The sequence below is a fragment of the Mus musculus genome, chromosome 8 (genome assembly GCF_000001635.26).
Source record: "Mus musculus strain C57BL/6J chromosome 8, GRCm38.p6 C57BL/6J".
Classification (NCBI taxonomy): domain Eukaryota; kingdom Metazoa; phylum Chordata; class Mammalia; order Rodentia; family Muridae; genus Mus; species Mus musculus.
The window spans coordinates 125,923,821-125,947,975 of record NC_000074.6 but is presented as its reverse complement, the minus strand read 5'-3'; the positions used below and the strand labels follow the sequence as shown (position 1 = coordinate 125,947,975).

Here is a 24,155-nt window from a genome sequence, read left to right as displayed (position 1 = left end):
ACTGAGCAGCCAGGAAATGAGTAAGAGGTTCAAGGTAGTGGCCGTGGAGAACTAGATGGGAACACATGCGGGAGGCACCCCATGTAACTAGATTTAAACTTTTTGATTTATTCTTATATTTGAGTGTGTATATCATAGGTGTGTGTGTATGAGTGTGTGTGTGTGTGTGTGTGTGTGTGTGTGTGTGTGCATGCACACATGCATTTGGACACACGTGTATGCATGTGGAACCAGAGGCCACCCTTAGGTGTTAATCCTCAGGGGTCATCCGCCGTGTTTTTGGCACCAGGTCTCCCTTAGTCCCGGGGCTTGCTGGTTCCGCTAGACAGGCTGTCCAGTGAGTCCCAGATCCCCACCTCTCTGTGGGACCACGAGGGAACAGCACAAGGACTTTCTGTTTTGCAAGGGTCCTGGAGGTGGGACTCAGGTCTCCACATCAGCACAGCAAGCCTCACCCCTGCATGCTCTCCTCGCTGAATACAGAGCAAACCACTGTGACCATTTAGGAGGACATCAAAGCCACTAAGCCAACAGACAAGCTTTAAAAAAAGGTTTATTAAAAAACTAGACAACATATGTAAACATTTTTGTCAGCCACAGGCTTCTGATCATAGCGTGTCCGGACCCCAGATGTTAGTCTGCTGTGAGAGGAAAAAGCAGAGTATGGGTCAGTAGGAACCAGATTAAATGATCTATTGGGTCACCAAGGTCCACAGAAAATGAAAGTCCAGGTCCTGCTAGGTGTGTAGCATGCACCGAAAATCTGGGATGTCAGTGAAAACCCCAGCAGCAGTGAGTCGGATTGGCTCCTTATGTTTTAGCATGGCTTCCTTTCTAAATTCATCACAGTGGAGCAAAATGAAGAGAAGGGAGGCTGGAACACAGAGCTAGAGAGGACGTGACACATAGACAGGTCTGATTTCACCATCTCCGTCATACACACACTCTGAGGAAGGCTGGGGCAGAAGCAAAGCTGAGCACACCATCTGTTTCAGTATTTTCCTTCCGTGCACTGGGTATTTGGGGGCACGTCTTTTACTTTTAGCGTCTCGTGAAGAGAAGAGGCCAAATGGTCTACCCAATGTGACAAATGTCGAGCCAACTGCGCCCCTGTTAGACCATTTAATAAACACTGAGGTGAAGCAAAGTCGGAGAGTGGAAACAACACAGGAAGTCTGGTGAAAACCTAAAGTTTTGCTCTGAGCACCTGAAACCTGCGTAGAGCAGGCAGCGAGATCTTCCCCGAAGGTCACCTGCTGACAAGCCTGTATGGGACTCAGATCTGTCATCGCACCTATTTAATCCCCTTTAAATTCCTGCTATTATCGGTAAGTCGAGATACAATGTTAAATAAGACGTAAGGGCTACGGATAATTTAGCTTCCTACTGTGTCAGAATTTAAGTATTTACTATCTGCCTCTCAAATAACTATGTTCTGGTGACAGACAGAAGGGGATCACAGTACTCAAGAAACCCAGACAAGGGCACTGAGCTCCTGAAGAGTCAGTCGCCCAGCCCCGATGATGCACCGCTCTCTCTGTGAAGTTACGCAGGTGACTCGTGAATAGCTTTAAGTTGTTTCCAATCACATCTGCTCCCCAAAGTCACTTCCAGAAGTCATCTGTGTCTTCCCGCCATGCCTGCTCACCCTCACAGATGCACATGTTGACTCGGAGTTCAGTGGAGCATGAAAAGCTGACTGGAAACCTGTCCTGCCATCTCCTGCACAGCAGTGTTGTTAGCGTTGGCAAAACTGCAGGCTCAGGGAGACTTAAAACCACACAACATGCATGTCCACAGCACACGGGTTCTTCGCACATAACCAGCCATGGGTCTTTTAATTTTTAAAGACTACAAGAGCATGAAGGAATTTCCCACCTCTGGCTACTAATGATGAGCCGTTTCTTCAGGGAAACCTACAGAGTGGCCTTGTGCAGGGTGCCAAATATGAATGCCTGGTCTCAGTGATGCTCGGCAGTTACTGCTAAAAAAAACCTTGCCCTGTTTTCTTCCTGTCTCCCCCCTCTTCTGCTTTCTGTCCTCTGTGATGTGAAGACAGCCCACTCAGCCCTTCCCACTGTTGCACTGATCCCTCCAAAACCATGAGCCGAGTAACTAGTGCCTCCCTTTAAGTTGTTCTAGGGCATTTTGGTTACATGAGACAACAATATAATATATTCGATCAAACTTTCAAAATACTTTAACTTTTAAGTATGTGTCTGTGTACATCTGTGTGGTGGTACATGCATATGAAAGGAGGTGCCAGTGGAAGCCAGAAGAGGCCATTGGATGCCCTGGAACTGTAGTCATAGATAGGTGTGAGCTCTCTGATATGGGTGCCTGGAACTGAACTTGGGCCCTGCAAATGTGTGATATGCATGCTTAACTGTTTAGCCATCTCTTCAGGCCTCAATAAAGCTTTCATAGGCTACGTCCAGTAAAACCTCCTGGAAGAGGGCTATCTTTGTGTAACTCAGGAGTCAATGGACACACTTCCACATTACAAGGCTACTGCTTTCTCTGGGAAGTTTAAATAGGACCCTGAATTAACTCCACACAGTAGGACCTTTTCCCTGCTCCATAAATAAATATGTTTACTTTTAACATCACATTATTATTGGCAAGAAGGGAATAATTATTTCTTGGCTTTTTTGTTGTATAAAAACAAACAAATAAAACCCCAAAAGGACTTTTTAAAAGAGAGAAAAGGATGAAGGCAGGAAGCTACGAGAATCGGCCATTGCAGTTTCGCCAATTGTGTCCTCATGGGCAGGACATACGTAAGACTGAAGCACAGGAACTGGCTAGGAAGGCCCCACCTCCGCTGACACTCATTTGAACTTCTGTGTACTTCAAGTCACTGGGTAACTAGCATGAAGTGGCCGTGATACAGCAGCTAATAGCAGTCACTAGTGCTCCTCAGAATCAGCACAAGACACATGGTGCCTCCGTGTGCCCCCATCAAATGATCATGGCGGGAAGGCAGAAGTCATCAGGTCAGAAAGTCTTTCTCCAGGGCGTAGATGGACGGCTGACACATCACGCTCTTCACTCTACACAAGGGCATGGCACAGTCCTTCTTCTGACCTTCTATGCTGGCATCCAGCAAGGAAGGAGTCTGACACCTGCTTCTCTCCTGAGCACCAAGCAAGCAGGCAAGGGCTGGCACCTGATGGTCCTTGTCACAAACCCAGGTAGGTGGAGATGTTGTTCTCACCGAAGCAGTGTGTGGCCTTTGTGGCAGAGCCGGGCATGCCTGGCACTCGCCCAGAACACCTTCAGGTTTCACAAGAGAGGCCTGGCTGGCCAGGTCCCTTTGAGGTCCAGGGGAGGGAGAGTGTGGTAATCCAGAGTCTTCAGGGGCACCTGTGGGTGAAGAAAGCCAAGTCAGACAGTGTGTAAGGAGAAGACAGACTTCTGAAGCAGTGAGGGAAGAGAAAGACGGGGACAATTCAAGCAGATAATGACATTATCTCAAGTTTCAACATTAATTACGCAAACCATCCCTAGGCACCAGAGCATGCTTTCCTTAGTGAAACTATGCCACTGGACCCAGAGAGGTTCTCCCAGCCATTTCACGGAGCCGCCGTCATAACTAGGATGTCAGACAAGAGCCACGGTGCCCGGCTCAAATGGCTTTCCATAGCCATAGCTTCAGAGAATACATGTATGATATCAGTAGAACTACTTCCACGTACAAAAGGAGAGTCACAGTAGTGCCTGTTCACAGTTCTGTACCCCACTCCAATTGAGAGGAGAGGCGATGTAGGTTAGCAGGAGACAAGCATGCTGCAACAATGGACCCAAGGTCACATTCAGCAAGCCCGAGCACGAGCTTTTACACAGTTAACTGTGACATCACCATGACCTGTGCATGTGTTTGTGTGTGTGTGCACATGTGGGTGTCTGTGTGTACATGCATATGTCTATGTATCTGTGTGTCTGTGTATACATATCTGTATATGTGTATAATGAGGGGGTGTACGTCTGTGTGTATATGTATGCACGCATATGTGTATGCACTCAAGTACATGTATCCATGTGTCTGTGTGTTATGTGTGTGTGTGTGTGTTGTGTCTATGTGTCATATGTGTGTCTGCATGTGTATCATGTGTGTGTACATGGTGTGTGTGTGTCCATATGTCTGTGTACAGGTATGTATGCATGTGTGTGTACATGCATGCATGTAGCCATGTGTCTGTGTGTACATGCATGTATGTGTGCAAGCCCCAGGCACCTGCCTGTCTCCTCAAGTACTGCGATTACAGGTGTGCATCAACGCACCCAATGTGGGTTCTGAGGGTTGAATTTGAGTCCTGTTATATGTGCAGCAATCATTTTACTTACTGAGATGTCTCCCCAACCCTAGAGATGGGGGTCCTCGCAGGTGGTTAAGTTAAAATAAATTCGCATGGGCAGGCCCCAGTGTAGTCTCACTATGGGCTTTATAGTATTCAGACACAAACACCCAGAAAAACCATCATGTCAGGATATAGGGAGAGCGTGTGAGCTAGCCCAGCAGAGAGGTCTCAGGAAGACCCAGTCCTGCCTACACTCGTGCCACAACTTCTGCCTTCAGCACAGCGGGGCAAGACGGGCTCCTGTTTAAGCCACTCTGGCTGCAAGCTTTACACACCAACCTGTCAGACATGACAGGGACCAACACAGCCACAGCAGGTGACACCAGAATGTCCCAGGGGGAGCCTGAAGATGGCTTTTGGTTATCATTCGGGTCAGAGGGTTAGGACTGGGGTTTGTAGTCAGGTAATAGAGGCAGGGCTTAGGGTTAGGATTGGGGTTTATGTCTAGGTTAGAGGTTAGGTTTAGGGTTAAGGTCAGTGCTTAGGTTAAGGACAGTGTTTAGGGTTAAGATTAGGGCTGAGGGTTAAGGTTAGTGCTTAGGTTAGGGTTAGGGTCAGTGTTTAGGATCAGGGTTTAGTGTTCAGTGTGGGTGAGTGGTTTGGAGTCAGGGTTAAGTGTTTAGCATTATTGTTTCTGGTTAAGGTTAGTGTTTAGGTTTAGGGCTCAGTTGGGGTGAGTGTTTATGGGTTAAGGATTAGGGTTAGGGTTAGTGTTTAAGGTTAAGATCAGGGTTTAGAGTTAGGGCTAGGGTTTAGGGTTAGGGTTAGGGTTTATGGCTAGCGTTTAGGATTAGGGTTTAGGGTTAGGGCTAGGGTTTAGTATTCAATGTTGTTGAGTACTTTAGAGGTAAGGTTAAGTGTTTAGCATTATTGTTTCTGGTTAAGGATAGGGTTTAGGTTTAGGGTTAAGGTTAGTTAGTGTTTAGGTTTAGGGTTCAGTTGGGGTGAGTGTTTTAGGGTGGGGGTTGATGGCTATGGTTCGGGTCTGCAGTCAGCTCTTCCACTGTCTTTTTGCTGGGATTTGGGCTTGTGACCCATCTCTGACCCCATGCATCATTTATCGCATGGCTTGCACTTACAGGATCGTACGATCCAAAGTTACTAGATCCTGATCAAGCCTCTTTTCAGAATCGACGCTCTAGGGATATTAAAATTATAACACAGAAGGACAACACTCAAGTGCTACGTGAACAATGTCAAGTTACTAATTGCAATCACTAGACCGGGGGGAAACTGCCTGTCCAGTCCACACCCTTCTACCCCCACCCATGTCCTTTCCACCGACCCAACTGCTGCCACCTACTTTGGAGCCAGAGAGGAGTTTCTTCAGATCCCATCTGCATGTGGTGGCATCCTTTGTCTCCTACAATGGCACAGCCTGGCAGTCTCTCCCCTGTCTGCTCCAGGATGGCATGCGGCATGCTTCTCAACACACCATAGTCAGTCTTAGGTCTCAGTCCGGGGATGAGTTCACAGCCGCTCTCTGGTGCGGCAGAGCCAGGATCTGGAGTGAGCGTCGTAGGACCACACAAGTCCCGAGCATTCCCCAAAGATGACTCCTCCTTACCAGCCTGCAGCAAACACTTCATGGAGAGAGAAGACTTTGAGGAATGGCTTGGGGCACTGGGCAGCAGGAGCGTGGAGCCACCGCTGGGTGCCCTGCCTGCAGATGGCTGCCTCAGAAGGGAACTGGGACTTGATTGGCACCTGGAGGCAGGTTGGAGGGCACCCTCTTCCTTCTTTTCCATCTTGGGTGATGGTTTTGCGGGGGCCTGGGCTCCGTGAAGTTTCCTGACATCCAGTCCCAAAGCCATCGATGCCAGCAGCATCCCACACTCACACAGCGCTGACTCCGTTTTCTTCCTCAGCATGGGTGCACCCACGTTGTTCACCGGGGACCCCTTAGGGGATCCCTCCTCCCGACTCTCAGCCTCTGATGAGTCTTCTCTCTGGCTGTCTTTGCAAAGAGGTAGACCAACGTGGGCCTGGCCAGGGAACTTCGTTTGCTTTGGTTTTCTATGTTCTAATCCTTCAGGGACAAGTTTCTGCTCCTCACAAGAACCTAAGCAAAGGGACAAATGTAAACACTGCAGAACAATTGCACAGCAAACACCACCACTGAAACGGTGCACTGACACCCTAGAACCCATGAGCCACCACACTACACAGAACATGCAGAGGTCTTTCAGTGGAAGAACTCTGGTGAGAAAAGTCCAGAGCCCTGGACGCAGGCACCCAAGGGTTGTATGAAAGTTATTGATGCTTCCTACCCTTCAGGAAAGTGTTCCTCATCAGCAGTGACAGAAATCAGTGTGGAGACAGAAACACCAATATGGAAACACACACAAACACCAACACACACACTCGTGCACACACAAACACACATAGGCATGTGCACACACATGCACACATGTTCACACACATGTGCACACACACCAACATACACATGCATGCACACACACACACACACAAACACAGACATATACCTATGCACACAAACACACATATGCACATACACATACATATGCACACACACCAACATACACATGCATGCACTCACACAAACACAGACACACACACACACACACCATTCCACAAAATGAACACACTGCATTGCTTCACCAAAGGGCACAGCCCCATCCAATTCTCACTTTGCACACAGGACTGCTACACAGCACTACACAGGTTCTCAAGGGTAGCACCCAACCCACGGGCAATTAAAACACCCAAGTTCTTACCCGACCTGGCGCAAAACCAAAAGTCCTGAGAAGGAGCCATAAAGCTGCTATGTGACAGACCTGTCCCCAAGCTGGAGCTAGTGCAATGGTAGTGCGGTGAGTGATTCTCCAAAGAGGCTGGAGCCCTCTGGGGGTCACTAAGTGCACTGGCTAAGGGAGAGGGTGAAGCTCTCCTGTATGCATGCGGCAACAGCAACAACTTCCTTGTGCTGGGCTCCACGGTAAACACAATAGACCTGCTTGGTTTTCCAGAGTGGCATCCTTTGGGGCATAAACCCACTGTCTTCTAGACAGGCACTCTCATCAGGAAAGCCACTCTACACGACAGTCGTCAGCACGCTGGATTCTCTGAACACAGGCCTGCATTTCCCATGAGTACCTCTGCTCACGAAGCCCCTTTCCCTCTACTGCTGACCCTGCTCTAGCTGTTATTCAAATCCCTTGCTTACTCCCTCAAGAGGAGGGGACAATGCAGGCAAGCCGAGCACCCAGAATACACTCAACACCTGCAGCTCCAGTTTCATCACGGTATAAAAGGCCATCGAACACACTCGGGTATAAAAGACCAGTTCTTTTTTGCTAACAGCCATCTTTGAAAGTTTTCAATCATTTCACTTCTTGAACTCATTCTACACAGGATATCGCTCCAGCCCATCCTTAATCTATGCCAAACTCATGTCATGGTGAAGTGGGATGCTAGTTTTTTTCTTCTGGTAAGATATGGAGACATGAGCTCCCAATCTCCCCCAGTCTCGGGGAGCCCGTTTCCTTAGTGCCATGAAGTCGGGATGCAAATTAACCTCTGGGCTTAAGTAAAGCTCTAAAAGACCTGCTGTCACCCTTTCAGCATCCTTAAGGGCCACATGAGATAATCCAGAGTCCCGAAAGTCAAGAGCACCCCAGCACATCCGCCTCCTGAGACACAGTTACCTGGCTGGTCCACAAACAGTGAAGCCAAGGGTGTGGTTTTCTGGCTTTTTATTAAAAGAGATGACCAAGGGCTGTTGCCATCTGAGAGAGGTCTGACCCTATGAGAGAAGGACATTTGTGTTCACGTCAGGGAACTTCAGGACACTCGGATGCAGCAGATACAGGTTAGCGATGAAGGTTTTGGTATGTATACATGATTCTCTCATTCTCTCTCTCTCTCTCTCTCTCTCTCTCTCTCTCTCTCTCTGTGTGTGTGTGTGTGTGTGTGTGTGTGTGTGTGTGTGTGTGTGTAGGGTAGAAGCTAACATCATATGTCTTCCTCACTTGCTCTTTATTGTTACTATATTGAGGCAGGGTCTCTCACCAGTTCTGGCTAGGGTAGCAAGCCAGTTTGCCCTAGAGGTCCCTTGTCTCTTCTAAGACTTCCTTAGAGCCACAGGACCCTCTGCCTTGGTGCCTTGGAGTCTGGGAGCGCAGGGTCTCAGGTCTTGATGGTCTAAGATTACAGACCGATACCATGCCTGCCCAGCTTTTACCTGAGTGTTGGGGATTGAACTCTGCATCTGACAAGCATTTCATCTGCCGAACATCTCAGTCCAGCTGCGGTATTTTTAAAGATACAAAGACAATACCCACTTTGTGCTTCTGAATTTTGAAAATCTGATAAAATCTTTTAAAAGTATTTTAGACTTATTTATGTGTATAAGTGTTTTGCCCAAACATATGCATGCAAACCACATGCATGTCTGGTGCACACAGAGGTCGGAAGAGGGTGATGGATCCCCTGTAAATGGAGTAAGGGGTGGCTGTAAGACATCATGTTGGTGCTGGAAATCAAACTCAGGTCCTCTGCAGGACTGGGCAATCTCTCCACCACCGCCACCCCCATACACAAACTATGAAGTGATACATAAAGATGTTGAATTGTGTACTGAACTAATAGTTATTTCACGAAGTCAGCTCAGCATGCTGACTGAACATTAAGTTAGCATCCATATAATTGCTTCCCAAGAGGCAGGTTGAGCCACATGGTCACATGCACAATAGATAGCGCTACTACCCAGTGTGTGCCTCGAGCCTTCTTCACACCCTTACCTCTCTCTGCCTTCTGGTCTTTCCTTTGTTTGAACGGAGCTTGGTCCCCACGTACATCCTTTTTTCTTGAAACTCCTTTTCACGTCTTCAAAGTCTTCTTGGCGGAAGACCATGTTCCTTCCCCGGGTTTTATTGTTCTCATCTGAAGTTACTACACAGGAAAACCACTGTTACTTCTGATTTCAATAAAAGGTCTCAGAATCCTCGAAGGCTTTAGATGGAGTGAAGGCTCCTCACAGAACAGTCGGAAAAATTCACTCACCCACCTTGGAAAACTGAATTGTGTGTGTGTGTGTATGCGAGGGACAGCTAGAAAAAAGGGAATGTACCAGAAGAGTAAAGACAGGAAAATCCCCAGGTCACTAGCCAACAGGTCTGGGAACCCGTCCCAAAGAAGGTAAGCGCTGAGGCCCACACCTGAACCTGTTCTCCAGCTGCCACCCACTCTGTGGCACACACATGTAGACAGTCGAACACATGCATGGACATACACCGTACACACGCACACACAGACGATTTAAAAACTGCAAACCATACATTCCTTTAAAATGGTCTGACTAGTATTGGGCACGGTGGCGCACTCCTTTAATCCCCGCACTCAGGAGGCGGCAGGTGTATCTCTGTGAGTTCAAGGCCAGCCTGGTTTACAATAAATGTAAAATAAAGCTTTTAAGACTTGTGTGATTGATTCTCCATGCATACATGGAGGGGAATTCCATAGAGACAGACATCAAACTTTTGACCAGACACTCGCCTTTTAGAGAGAGGACCTCTGTAAACAGGGAAACATATCGTCTTGACATTGGCTGTGAAGTGCTGGGGGCATGTCGCGTTCCTGAATGTATTGCTTTTCTGGGGTTAGATGTGGAGCCTCCTATACTTAGCTAAGCAAGTGTTCTACCCCTGAGCTGTATCCCCAGCCACCTCAGCAGAAGAGATGATGCTGTCTGATGTGGCAGTGTCCCTGAATGACCTGGACTCCTGGCTCCAGGTCCTCACTGCGTTGATACAATGTCATATTTATGGCCTAAGACCCAAGACAAGCTTCTTTGTGGTATTTATTTTATTTCTGTTTTCCTTTCTTTCAGGGTATTCTGTGCTCAAGGCAGGAATGTGAAACAGCTAGCTACATCCACAGCCAGGAGCAGAGGGAAATGAACACATACCTCCTTGTGCCTGACAGAATTAATGTGTCATTATCTGTTGACCTGAGTCTTTGAGACGAGACACAGGGCCATGCTAAGAAACACACTCAGGAATTAGTTCACATGCCTGAAAGAGTCAGGCTGGTCTTGAACTCATTATATGGCTGAGGCTGCCTTTGGTTTTCCTCGGGTAATCCCCACGTGCTGGGATTACTGGAATGTGCCACCAGAGCCAGCCCCAAGGTTGGCTGTTCTTTCTATGTCTTCAACACTGTTTGCTTACCAACCCCACTCACACAGACCACTATAGAACCACGCTCATCCTGCGTGACCACGTGGTAGGTGTAGCGCTGATGAAGAGAAAGGCTGGAAGCTCACACTGAATAGCCCGGAGGCGGGGGAGCATCAAGGGGCTGCCGGGTGGGCTGCACAGTCCGCTGTCTGAGCTTCGGCGCTTGTCCAGCGTCGGGGAAGCCTGCACTGTGATCTTGTGCTGGAAATCTGAAAAAGAAAGGAACCAGATTCTCAGGGATTCTTATTATTTTTCTCCCTTGTTGTCTTTTCATAACCAAGAGCATCATAACCAGACAGCAACTCTTTCAGGCATGTGGACTAATTACTGAGTGTGTTTCTTAGCATGGCCTTGTGTCCCTTCTCAGAGACTCAGGTCAACAGGTAATGACACATTATTCTGTTAGGCACAAGGAGGTGTGTGTTCATTTCTCTCCACTCCGGACTGTGGATGTGGCTTGCTGTGTCAAGGTCCTGCCTTGAGCTCCCTGCAATGATGGCTGGCCACCTGCTGAAGTCAGGTTTGCCCTCGCCTTTGTCAGGGTGATTTAATACAGCAACAGATACTTCCTGTGCTGTAGTTTCCTTTCTGTTGGCACTGTAGGCCTGGGGAACAGAGCTAGAAAGAGGTAGAATAATTATTCAAGCTAAGTTGGCTCAGTCTAGAACCCAGGGTACCAGTGTCTAAAAGATACAAAACTATATTACAGGATATGTTCTGTGTGGTGGTTTGAATGATAAATGTTCCCCAAAGGAACGGGCATTTGGATACCCGGCCCTCGGTTGGTGGGGCTATTTGGATGGGTTTGGGAGACATGGCCTTCCTGGAGGAAGTGTGTCATTGGGGGAGCATGGGGTGGGGCTCAGAATTTAAAGATTCGTTTCTGCTCTCCTGTGTGCCCTCTCTGTCACTCTTACACATGCACAAACGGCTGCTCTTCATTGGGTTTTGGCTCCGTCTGATTTAGGTGCAACTTAAAATGTGCTGCTTCAGAGCTGTGCCAACTGGGGACGCCTGGACCTTCTTTACTTTGACGTTATGCCTGTTCAGGATACAACTTGAACCCATCACCATGTCAAAGCTTTCCCCTTTCACCGGGCTTTCTCCCACAAATTCTGAAGAAAATACTAACAATACAAAGTGTACTTCCAAAGTGTAGCGTGGGAGTTGCCAGACTACTGTAAAAGTCCAAGAATTTGGTATGTAAACCCAGAGAAGGGCAAGCTGTACCCCTCAGTGAGTCTTTTTTAAATCTCAGGCCATTCCAACAGTCCTGGACTCAAGAACTCGAAGAACTTTCTGCCTGGTAAAAATGACAAGAACAAAATCTCTCTTGGGGAAACAAGACAGAGATCACTGCTATCTCTTCATTACCAAAGCTGTCCCGTTCTGGGTGCCGCACAGGTAAGAGTGTGTAAACAAGACAGAGATCACTGCTATCTCTTCATTACCAAAGCTGTCCCGTTCTGGGTGCCGCACAGGTAAGAGTGTGTGTGTGCACGTGGTTCTGTGTCTGCACAGGAACTAAGGGTGAGAGCTCCAAATGCCAACAGATGGTCACACTCCTGGACTAGAATTACAACGTGTGCCGCCATCTTGTGGTCCAAGCGTGCTACTGCATGCTAAATCTTCTCTTCGTGATAGAAGTCCTCATAACTGAAATCTTGTATCAGGTGCCAGAAAGAAATAAATATGTAGCTGAAATGGCCTCTTTGTTTTCAGAAAGGGAAATGCCAAATACTAAAGTGCAAGATTGTTTTTGAGAATCTTACAAAAAATAGCCAATTACATTAATTCTGCCTCAAAATACATGCATCAGCCAAGAGCAATGGCTGCCCTTGAGAATTCGGAATGTTGTTCCATCTCTCGTATTGAAAAGCAGGAGTTCTGACTGAGTTCTGCTAGTCGTTTCCCACCCCCAAGTTTAGGAACTCATTCGTGTTAACTGCTACAGTACACCCAGGACAGCACAAATATTAACTATGACAAAGGAGAGGCTGTAAGTGCTGACTGCCAGCTTGCCTTCTCCTTTTTATTCAGTCTGGGACTCCAGCTCACGTAATAGCGTCACCCATAACTAGGGTGTGCCTTCCCGGTTAATGTCGAAATTCCTTCACAGACATGACCAGCAGCTTGCCTCTTAGGTGAGTCTAGACGCCCATCTCTGACCCTTCGCGCTGAGAGACAAATATTCAGACGCAAGGACGGGCACCCAACTTTTGTGTTGTGTTGTGAAGGCACAAACCTGAAGGCAGGCTGATGCGGTGGCCGTCTTTGAGCCTCAGCCGTCCTCTCCTGAACCTTCCCTTCCTCTTCTTCACGTGGGGAGCCTCCTGGCTCAGCTGGAAGATGAGCACGTTCAGCTCGCGCTCCAGCACGTCGATCTCACGCTCCGCGAGCTGCTGCTCGCGGCGTCTGAGCAGCAGTTCCTGCGATTTCTGTTGCAAGGCAGCTCGGCTCAGCTCCTCCTCTCGGGAACGCAGCTCCTGCAAAGTCAGGCCCAAACGGAGATCAACACGGGCTTCCTGTACCATTCCCAGATTCCTTCACCCAAGATGGTGTGAGCTGCCGGTAACCTAGCCTATTATTAACCTAGGGGAAACTAATGCCAGATCCCTTCTCCTCTGTTAGTTCCTGACAGGGAAAGGCATCGCTTCACGTTCACACCAGAGGTTATCATTTGTCTTCCCTCTAACCTTTATGAACGGGTAACACATCAGTGCTCATGGGCCAAATACCAGACCTCCTGAATATTTGATATTTACATCACAATTCATAAGAGTAGCAAAACTACAGTTATAAAGTAGCAACAAAATAATTTTATGGTTGAAGGGTCGGTCACCACAACATAAAGAACTAAGGGTACTCTATTATGCTCGCAAACAGGGGCCTAACATAACTGTCTCCTGAGAGGCTCTGCCCAGCAGTTGACTAAAACAGATGCAGAGACCCATGGCCAAGCATTAGACAGAGCTTGGGAGTCTTGTGGTTGGGGAAAGGATTGAGGAACCGGGATGGGATAGGAATTCCACAGGAAGACCAACAGAGTCAACTAACCTAGACCCTTTGAGGTTCCCGGAGAATGAACTACCAACCAAAGAGCATACAAGGGCCCCCTCCACCTAGGGCCCCTGCACATATGTAACAGATGTGTAGTTTGGTCTTTATGTGGGTCCTCTAACAATGGAGGGGGCTGTCCCTGAATCTGTAGTCTGACAGCCTGTGAATCCTATGCTCCTAACTGGGCTGCCTTGTTGGGCCCAGGGTGGAGAGGGTGTGCCTAGTCCTACTGTGACTTGAGGATCCAGGATGGGTTGCTCCTCAGGGGGACCTCGCCCTCCTCAGAGGTGAAGGGGAGGGGGGATAGGAGAGGGGCCTGGAGGAAGGGGATGGGATGCAAAGTGAATAAATAAATTAATTAGTGGGAAAAAAAGAGCTGAAGCATTCAGGAAGGCTGCAGACCATTGAACTAACATAAATCATACATCAATAGCCATCAACAAAGAACATCTGTGAGTGACCCAATTTACTTATTTATGCTTTGAGTCCTGGTCTATGTAGCTTAGGCTGACCTCAAGCTCACCATGTGCTACGCACACTCCAGTGAAGTTTGCTTGGCAGGCCGAGAGGCCTGGGCGCACTCATGAGGCAAAGAGTTTCAAAGAAACTCACCTCCTGGAACTTTGGCGTTCTCATAACCTGTATACTCATACCCTATCCCCAAGTTAGTCTGGTGTATGGATCCATGTGCTCTCTTTTAGTATTGTTTTATTATAAGTGCCTTTTAGGATTGAATTCTGGCATAGCTAAGCCTCCACCAGTGTTCCAATGCTTGAAGAAGAGGAGCGGGAATAGCTCAGGGCTGGTCTGCAGAGTGTTTATGTGAGGCAGTAGCCAGTCTCACCCATACACAATGGCCTAGCTAATAGGTGGGTTTACCATGAAAGAGCTAGGGAATCCCACTGAGACAGGGATCTTCACCATAGCCAGGTATAGCAGGCTACATTGCATATTAGAAGCAAGTTGGTGAATTCTTCTGACAAATAGAGACTCTCCACAGATACTTAAAAGTTACACTCATACAAGAATTTATCAGGGCCCAGGAAATAGGGGGGTTGTGGTATTGCATTATTCATGAGCAGGTCTGCTAGAGCAGAACCCCTGGTGGTGGGCTTAACAATAGACTAGCATTACACCTGGCTCCCTTCTTAGTGGCAGCGGCCTGGTCCCCGCCTTCTTTTGATGTATACATTCCTTTTGTATTGTGTCACTGTAACTCGGTGGATTGTATCTCGCCTGGTTTCTTCTTATTCTTCTGTATAAAATGTTCGATGCTCAACTTGACAGATTACATTCGGATTCTACACAACCTCCTGTGTGCATCTGTCTGTCATTTTCACTGACTCCTTGCCCATCTGCACCTAGAGACCCGCCCTATGCAGACAAGGGACCCAAGAGGGTCTGCAGCAACCATGATAACCTGGAACTTGTAATCCTCCTGCCTCTACCTCCTGAGTGCTCTGAATAGCATGTTATTGGCACTCTCATGTTATTCACACTCTCAGGTTTATGGAGTTCTGGGATAGAGCCCAGGGCACCACGAAACCCAAGCAAGGCCTCCACCAACAAGCTTCGCCGCTTAGCCTCATGAGTGACCCATTTCAAAATACAACCTTCAGTCACAACTCAATGAGTTAAAGGATAACACTTATAGTTACTTGTTATGACTGTAGTTCGTAATCCCTTTGGGGGAAACCGAGAATCCTGCAAACTTCCAAACCATCTCTCCAATGTGTTCTCTTCTTTATGGGGGAAAAATATTTTGGGTGATTGTGTCAGCACACAGATATCAGAGCATTCAGGCCGACAGCCATTGCTCCATCTTAGCAGAGCCTCAAGCCAAGCTCCTGTAGGAACGGCAGAAGAGTCTCAGGTAGGGCTGTGCACTTCCTGAGCCTTGAAAGACAAGCAGACACTCCTGGATCTATGTGACAGACAAGAGCTTAAACAGGAACCCCTCAAGAAACTCATCTACTAAGAAACACTGCGAGGAGCTACAGGCAGCCAGAGACTTGACATCCAAGTCTACTGTGCCTTTGGACTTTCTCTAGATGGTCTCCAGGGTAATTTGAGCCAATCTACAAATAATATCTACAAACACATTCTTCATAAAGAAAAAAGATATACAGTAAGGCACAGTCCAACCAACAGGACAAAACAGAGCTGGGGCAGAGCATCCATGTGACAGAGAAACAGATCCTTCAAATCAAAGGATTCCCCAGTCTGTGGCAACTGCACTGAAGGGGCAGGCACTCAGTTCTGAAGTCTCTGAGATTGACTTGTTTCCCTAAATAATTCATATACACCCAGCTGGAGAAGCGGCTGGCTCTGACTCACAGGCTTCGCAGCCATTCTCCCTACCGCGTGCCAGCTGGCTCTGATTTACAGGTCGGTCAGTGTCTCCTCATTGGCACGTGCCAGGTATAAACCACTGTTTATCACTGGAAAAGAAAAAGAAATGCTGTGTAATTTCTAAAAATCTGTAATTTTTCTTTAAAAGATAAGGCCTTCTGTAGCCCAGGCTGGCCTTGAACTTGTTTCTCCTGCCTCTGCTTCCTGAGTGCAGGGGTCACAGCTGAGGGCAACCTGAAGTCACAACTGCTGTGAAACAGCTTTGAAGTGTGTCCACACTGGAGACTGGTTACAGAGTAATGGAAGACAGAGGGTGGTTTCTAACTCTTTCAAGTACCCACCTATGGTGACTTGAATAGGCTTGGCACAGGGAGTAACACTATTAGAAGGTGTGGCCTTAGTGGAGGACATGTATCCTTGTGGGGCAGAGCCAGGGCTTTAAGACCCTCCTCCTCTCTACCTGGAAGCAGTTTAGGGCATCCTACGGGACTTTAGATGAAGATGTAGAACTCTCAGCTCTTCCTGTACCATGCCTGCCTGGATGCTGCCATGCTCTGACCTTGATGATAATGGACTGAATCTCTGAACCTGTAAGCCAGCCCTAATTAAATGTTGTCCTTATAAGAGTTACCTTGGTCATGGTGTCTGTTCACAGCGATAAAACTCTAAGACACCACCCTTCTCCTGAGAGTCTTTTTCAGTGGTGTTAAGCCCCGGTTGCTGCTAACTGGAGACAGAAACCCCTCCTACACTTGTCTCTATATAGATTGAGTAAATAAACACTTTCACGTCTAAGTCCCCGTCAACAAGTGTCCAACCCCTACAATGTCAGCATCAGCAACAACAAACTGGAAGACTCCCTAAGAGGGAAAGCACAAACACAGTTGATGAGGAAGCTGTGGGACCACACACTTTATTAAGTAGAATTTTAAATCTGGAGCCTGGGCTAGGGCCATGGCTCAGTTGGTAAGGTGCTTGTGTGGCACCTGAATTCAATCCCCCAGAAAAACACGGATAAAACCAAGGCCTGGGCATACACTTAACTACAGATAGGAGGATTCCTGGGGCCGCCAGCAAGTCAGCCTGGCAGAACTGGGTTCAACGTTCCAGTGAGAGGCCTGGCCTCAAAGCAAGGTAGATAGTGATTGAGGAAGATATCTGAGGTTGAACTCTGACCTACACGTACACACACATGCACACAAGTGTTCTCTCTCTCTCTCTCTCTCTCTCTCACACACACACACACACACACACACAAATTATAAAATAAGCTTGAGAAAATGGAAGAAGACCTCAGAAGTATCAGAACATGTGTGAACATACATGTGAACACATCTGAAATCATGAAGCACGAAAGCCTTCCTTCTGTCTGTGTGTTTACTAGCAGGAGCACTTGCCCGAAGGCTTGGCTGGAGCTTTCTGGTCATGGCCAAACCATTTCCCTGCAGGAAAGGTTAATGGTTAATAAGGACAAGCCATCCTCAAGGGCCTGTGCTGGCTGCACACAGGGACCCAGAGACAGACAGCAATAGGAAGCCTGAGCTCAGAGAGGGAGGGCTAACTGTGTACAGCGTACTTGGATAGGAGCCGCAGGGAGGGAGGGTTCACCGTGTACAGCCTAACATGGATGAGAGCCACCTGGGGCTTCCTCCCTCAGTCAGTGAGTGGAAAAGAGAGATAGATCGTGTACAGGAGGTGTTCCCTCCCCAGGAAGATGAGATCGGAACCACCTAGCACAAAGAGAAACATTGTCTCATACACTCTCATCACAGATCCCAAGGCCAGGAGGGTAGCTTGGAGACATGATGAGCCACAGTCAAACAAGACACAGGACACACCAGGGGAAGAGGGCGATCCAAAAGAATAGTAAGGCCGGGCGTGGTGGTGCATGCCTTTAATCCCAGCATTCGGGAGGCAGAGCCAGGCGGATTTCTGAGTTTGAGGCCAGCCTGGTCTACAAAGTGAGTGCCAGGACAGCCAGGGCTACACAGAGAAACCCTGTCTCGAAAAAAAAAAAAAAAGAATAGTAAGAAAATGGTGGTGTGGGAGGTGGGGGTGATATGCCTATAATCCTAGCACCTCTGAGGCTAAGGCAGGAGGATTACTGTGAGTTCACAACCAGCCTAAACCACAAAGAGAATGTCATGGAGCCTAGGATACTAAGCAAGACCCTGCAGCACAGATGGGAAGAAAGAAAAACAAGAATTTAAGAGCCGCTGTGAACCCAGAGAGGCTGCAGTGCATCCCATGAGCACTGTTTTATTATTTCACGCTTAAACATGAGGACCCCTGCACTTACATCCCGTAGTTTCAAAACCAGCCATCATTAATTAAACAAAAGAATTATAAGAATTATTATTCTGAATAATGATCCTCTCAAACTTTGATCGTGTTATTTGAGGCTGGTTTTTTCCTCAAAATCACCTGCCCCCCCCCAAGTCAAGTTTGGTTGTGGGTTTAAAAATCTCACTTCAGAACTCTTAAAAATGAACTGGATAAGTGTACAAAAAATATTCCTATCATTTTAAGTCAAATGTGTGTTTCCAGAACTCTACAGAAGAGTCTCGACAGAAGAAGCCATCCCTCAGGAAGTGGCCTTCATGGCTTCCTCTTCCAACTGGTTCCCAGAGGTCAGGGAGGCTGCGTTTTCTCCTGAGGCACACACACACACACACACACTAAGCAGGGAGTTTGAACTGGGGACCATTCTCACAGTTCACACCCCTCGCAGTTCACACTCCCTTCTGTGACACCCAGTGACAGAGGCCACTGGCTGAGCTCAGAGACAGCCAGCCTGTCTGACCCAGAGCTCCAGGCACTCGGCTGAATATCTACAGGCGATCTTGGTCATTCTGCCCAAGCACCAGAGAGGGACACTAAACATGGAGCATCCAAGCCCTCTGGCAAGCAAAACACCCCTGGACTTCCAGTCTGAGGGAACCAGTCCTTGGGATGCTCACAGGAATCCAACTTCAAAACTCTCAGACAGTAGAACCCACAAAAAGCTAGACAGAGGTACTCCCAACTCTAATCCCAGCAATCCACAGTAAGATGGGAGGTGGAGGCAGGAGAATCATTTGGAATCCCATGGGCCAGCCAGCTTGGAGTACCTGCCTTAACAAGGTGGAAAGAGATAAGGAGTCTCCAAAGATATCCTCTGACTCCTGCGTGTGTGCCATGACACTGGCAAGCCTATACACCACACACACAACACACATATACACATATACACCACATATATACACATACACACCACACATACACACCACACATATACACATTCACACCACACATGCACACTCACAACACACACATACCACACGTACACACCACACATACACACATACACACCACACATATGCACATACACACCACACATGCACACACACACACTGCACACATACCACACCATACTGCACCATACCATATCACATCACACACATCAAAATTTTCAAGGAAGATATATAAAAGTAGTATGAGGTGAGGGTTTAATTTTAAAACCTCCAGTTTCAGGAAATAACAGGGAGAAGTGTGTAAAGTGTTCAAAACTGGGCATTCAGCAAGGCTCATTGATGTATGGGTATTTTATGCTACTTCTTATCTGTTTTCCTTTTGGAAATTTCCCAATAAAAGGGTTTCTTTCCAACTGTATGCTTTTAGTATTCGTTATTTTTAACCTAAAGGAAAGCAAGTATTAATAATCACTGAGACATAGCAGGATACCAGCAGAGGTCCCTGCTGGTGTCCCTGTGGCTCATATGTGTGCTATGTGGTGATCATGTGTGTACTGTGTGGTGAACATGTCCGTATTGTGCAGTGAGCATGTGTGTGCTATACAATAATCATCTGTGTACTGTGCAGTGATCATGTGTGTACTGTGTGGTGAACATGTCCATATTGTGCAGTGAGCATGTGTGTGCTATGCAGCAATCATCTGTGTACTGTGCAGTAAGCATGTGTGTACTATGTGGTGACCATGTGTGTGCTGTGTGGTGAGCACGTATATACTATGCAGTGATTCTGTGTGTACTGTGCAGTGATCACATGTGTACTGTGTGTTGACCATGTGTGTGCTGTGTGGTGACCATATGTGTGCTGTGCAGTGATCATCTATGTACTGTAATGTGAACATATATGTACTGTGCAGTGAGCGTGTGTATTTTGTGCATTGACCATGTATGTACTGGGATGTGGACATATATTTACTATGATATGATCATGTATGTACTGTGCAGTGAACATGTGTGTACTGTGATGTGAACACATATGTACTGTGTGGTGAGACCACTCTCTTACCTTCTCCTTGGTTCGCAGCTCACTGAACATTTGCTGAATCTCCAGTTTCCAGTCTTCCTGCATGGAATGGAAGGACTCCTGGGGCATGTTGGTCAACACTGCCTCTTCGATCGCAGTCAGCTGCTGAAGAATTAAGGCAAACGAGGGGCGGATATGAGGGTCTTGTTCCCAGCACTCTGCGACAAATGAGAATCACATTACTTTCCTCTCCCAGACAGTGGAGTCCCCAGATTGACACCTGTCACTCCAAACCAGGAGTCCCTGTCTGTGGTGTCGGCTCCTGGAAATCCTAAGTGCATACCAGTGAGCCCCTGAGTGCCTTTGTGCCAGCACCCAGGCCGGGGGTGAGCAGAGTCACAGAGACAGGCCGCACATGCATGTTTGGTCTTGCTTCTGTTTTGGTCTTTTGTGCTGAGGCGGAGCTGCCATGGCAGAATTACATGGCTGTGAAACACAAGTCCCAAACCAAAGTCTAGAAACCTGATCAAATCTGTAGTTCTAAGAAATAACAACGCTGGACACAGTGGCTCATGCCAGCAATCCCAACACCAGAGAGGTCAAGGCAGGATCCAAAGCCCAGCCTTGATTACATAGTGAATTTGCAGCCAGCCTGGGCTACAGAGTGAGTTTGAGGACTCCATGAAATATATAATAAATTTTCATCTACTGTAGGATAGAGTGGATTCAAGGCCAGCCTGGTATACATAGAAAAACCCTATCTTATACCTTATTAACTGACAAGGTTAATTCACAGCTCACAGAGCAAGGGAACGAGCTTTAACAAGAGAGGAGACGCTACATCCAAGCACGGCCATGCTGCTGTGACCACTACCTGGATGGCTTGGAGCCAGTTGAGGGCTCTGCTAGGGGACAGGAGGACAGTGACAGCATCACTGTCACTGTGCCAAGTTCCACAGGGAAGGGAAGGCACCGCTGATAAAGCTCAGGGGCCTTTAAGCTGCATAGCTGACCATGCCTGGGCCTCAGCACTCTAGCAGAAGTTCTTAGAATAACACACTTGAAAACAATTGGATTTTTTTTTCTTTTTTGAGACAGGGTCTCATATTAGCTCAGGCTGGCCTGAGAACTCAAAGCAATTCTCCTGCCTCAGATTCTTGAATACCGGGATTACTGACATGAACTACTGGGTGAAGCTTAACATTTCCTTGGCTTTTTAAACTTTACACATTTGTTTGTTTGTTTGTTTGTTTGTTTGTTTATGTGTGTAGGTTTAGGTGTGCCATTGCATATAGTTAGAAGTCAGAGGAGCACCCATAGGAAGCTGATCTCTTCTTCCACGTGGAAGCTGAACTCAGACTGTCAGCCTTGGTGGCAAATGCTTTTATTTCCCAAGCCATCTCAGCAGTACACATAATGCTTTCTTAAAAATAGAAAGAAAAAAAAAAAAACAAAAACAGTATCTGTTGCCCCTATGCATGACTTCCCTTGACCAGACTCCCCTTAGCTCAGGGCTGAACATTACCTTTCATGAGTTTTGCAAACGGTTCAGGGCAGGTGGATGGAATAGGCAGTGTGAGCTTGTTGACAGCCACCCCGTACGCCACAGCCAGTCCATCGATGCCACGGTACGGGACCTCACCAGTGAGCAGCTCCCACAACAGCACTCCATAGCTAGAAGGCAAAGCTCCCGTTAGCGACTGGGGCTCCTGAGCCTGCCCCACTCCCAGCTGACCCAACAAAGCCACAGCTCTCCCAGAACAGCTGGAGCATGGTGGTACACACCTGCACTGCCGCCAGCATTCGGGAGACTGAGGCAGGAGGATTATGAGCCCCAGCTAGTCTGGGCTACACAGTGCAACCCTATCTTAAAAACTCCCCCAGAAAAGATCTGAAGGAATAGCTCATCAGCTAAAAGAGCACTGGCTTCTGCAAGCACTGTGGTTCCAGGTTAGAAGCTACATCCAACCATGAAGGAGAACATCCAGTATTTCTCTTTCTCGCCTGGTTTACTTTACTCAATATAATTTTGTCTGATTCCATCAATTTACCTTCAAGACCAACCTACCCAGCAAGAGGGGCCCACTGATACGACTGTGGCAGGACAGTTATGGGGGTAGCTAACTCTTCTCTGGTTGGACTTGAGAAGAGTCTCTGCCAAGGACTTCGAGTATAGAAGTGAGGGAGTGACTTCTGGTGGACACAAAGATTAAAACGTCGATGGTGACTTGGGGAGTTTGACATAACCTTTTTGAAGAAAGGTTCTCATGATTATCTTATACATTAGCTTCCTTGCCACGGTGATAAAAGCTGAAAGGAACTGATTACCAGAGCAGAAATGTGTCCTCACTCATAGTTTAAGAGAGTGCAGTCCACTATGGTGGGGAAGACACAGGGAAGCAGGCTCAGTCCACATCGTGGCATGTACCCCACTTCCTCTCTCTCTTCCTCTCTCTGTTTCTCTGTCTCTCTCTCTGTGTGTCTCGGTCTCTGTCTCTCTCTCTCTTGCTTACTCTCACTACTTCCTAGATGACAGGATATGAGCAGTTTTATTCTTCTATAAATCTCCCTGCCATAATTCTCTGCCTCACCATTGGCCCAAGAAACAACAGAGGCAAACAGTCGTGGGAAGAAACCTCGAACTCTGAGCCCAAACAAATCATCTTTCCTTCTTATGGCCTGATCATCTCAGGAATTGTGTCACAGCCACAGAAAGCTGACTAGAACACAGTCAACACAAGACATTTCTGTGGTGAAGCCTGGGAGTATGGTAGAGTTTGTAGAAGGAGCCTAGAGAGGCTGGAAGCCAAAAGTAATGGGCAGCTCTTGTGGGACACAAGATGAGGATTCTGAACGAAACATGGTGGGTGACAGCTGTGCTCCAGCAGGGACAACTCCACAAACCTCTTGAATTACATTTCAGTAATAGCTACATTTTGCCCTGAGACTTTAGTTGAGGCTGAAATTTGAAGGCAGGGAACTCAGCAATCTGAGAGGGAAGATTTCAATACAGCCCAACAGTTGGGTTATAGCATGGTTATCACAGGCTGCTTTTAGCAATGAGGATCAGGAGAAGGAGAAAGTGGAAATATTCCAAATACTTTAGCCAGAAAAGTAACATTTCCACCTGGCAGACAGGCCTAGTTGTTAAAGAGATTGTCAGCATTAAAAAGAAGACAATACTTTGCACAGGAACAGCTGGGGAAAGCCTGCTGTCTCTTAAGACTGTAGAGCAGCTTTCGTCTGCCACAAGCTTCCAGCCATGATTTGGCCTCTTCAAGGACTGAAGTTCATGGATGCTTTACAGTCCTACCATGGGTGAACTGAGACGTCTAAAACACTGAGTCAAAATAAAGCTCTCCCTCTTTAATATAATCGCCCCAGACACTGTTATCATAGGACAGAAAGCTGAGCAGCCATCTCTCGTCCTCCTGTCTGAATCAACACCACTCACAAGCACTTCGCTCTTCACAGCAGAATCACGAAGCCCTGCAGACTCAAAGACAACAGCCGGAGGTTGCAGATGGACAAAGCCCAGGCGCGTTCTTACCTCCAGATGTCGCTGCCCTTGGAGAACAGGGAGGACCTGATGACCTCGGGAGCCATCCAGGCGTAGGTCCCTGCTGCGCTCATCCTGGTGGTCCTGTGCCATTCCCTCGCTAGCCCAAAGTCCGTGATCTTCAGGGTCTTGTTGCAAATGTCATCATGTTCTATCTTCTCCAGCAGCAAAACTACAGGGAGAGGAGTGGGAAGGGCTTTGGCGCATGATCCAACCACCAGCCCAAGTCTTCTAAGTCATTTATTATTTTGCTTTATATTTTTGTAGTGGTTTGTATATGCTTGGCCCTGAGAGTGGTACTATTAGAAGGTGTGGCCTTGGTGGAGTGGGTGTGGCTTTGTTGGAGTGGGTGTGGCTTTGTTGGAGTGG

General features: G+C 47.6%; 1 protein-coding gene across 2 annotated transcripts in view; it reads right to left on the bottom strand.

The window, feature by feature from the left end:
- Window positions 1-535: 535 nt before the first annotated feature.
- The window catches only part of Map3k21 (mitogen-activated protein kinase kinase kinase 21), a 36,991-nt gene continuing 13,371 nt past the window's right edge, over window positions 536-24,155 (bottom strand). The window contains exons 2-10 of one of the 2 annotated variants that reach the window (NM_145608.2): window positions 23,778-23,958; window positions 21,753-21,901; window positions 20,270-20,445; window positions 12,807-13,047; window positions 10,648-10,770; window positions 9,125-9,275; window positions 8,030-8,127; window positions 5,665-6,423; window positions 537-3,366 (exon numbers count right to left, since the gene is read on the bottom strand). In NM_145608.2, the coding sequence (NP_663583.2) occupies window positions 2,993-3,366; window positions 5,665-6,423; window positions 8,030-8,127; window positions 9,125-9,275; window positions 10,648-10,770; window positions 12,807-13,047; window positions 20,270-20,445; window positions 21,753-21,901; window positions 23,778-23,958 (2,252 nt within the window). In that variant the 3' untranslated portion in view covers window positions 537-2,992. Of the gene's footprint in view, window positions 3,367-5,664; window positions 6,424-8,029; window positions 8,128-9,124; window positions 9,276-10,647; window positions 10,771-12,806; window positions 13,048-20,269; window positions 20,446-21,752; window positions 21,902-23,777; window positions 23,959-24,155 lie in introns of those variants that run through there. The other variant, XM_006530971.1, reaches the window with a different exon arrangement.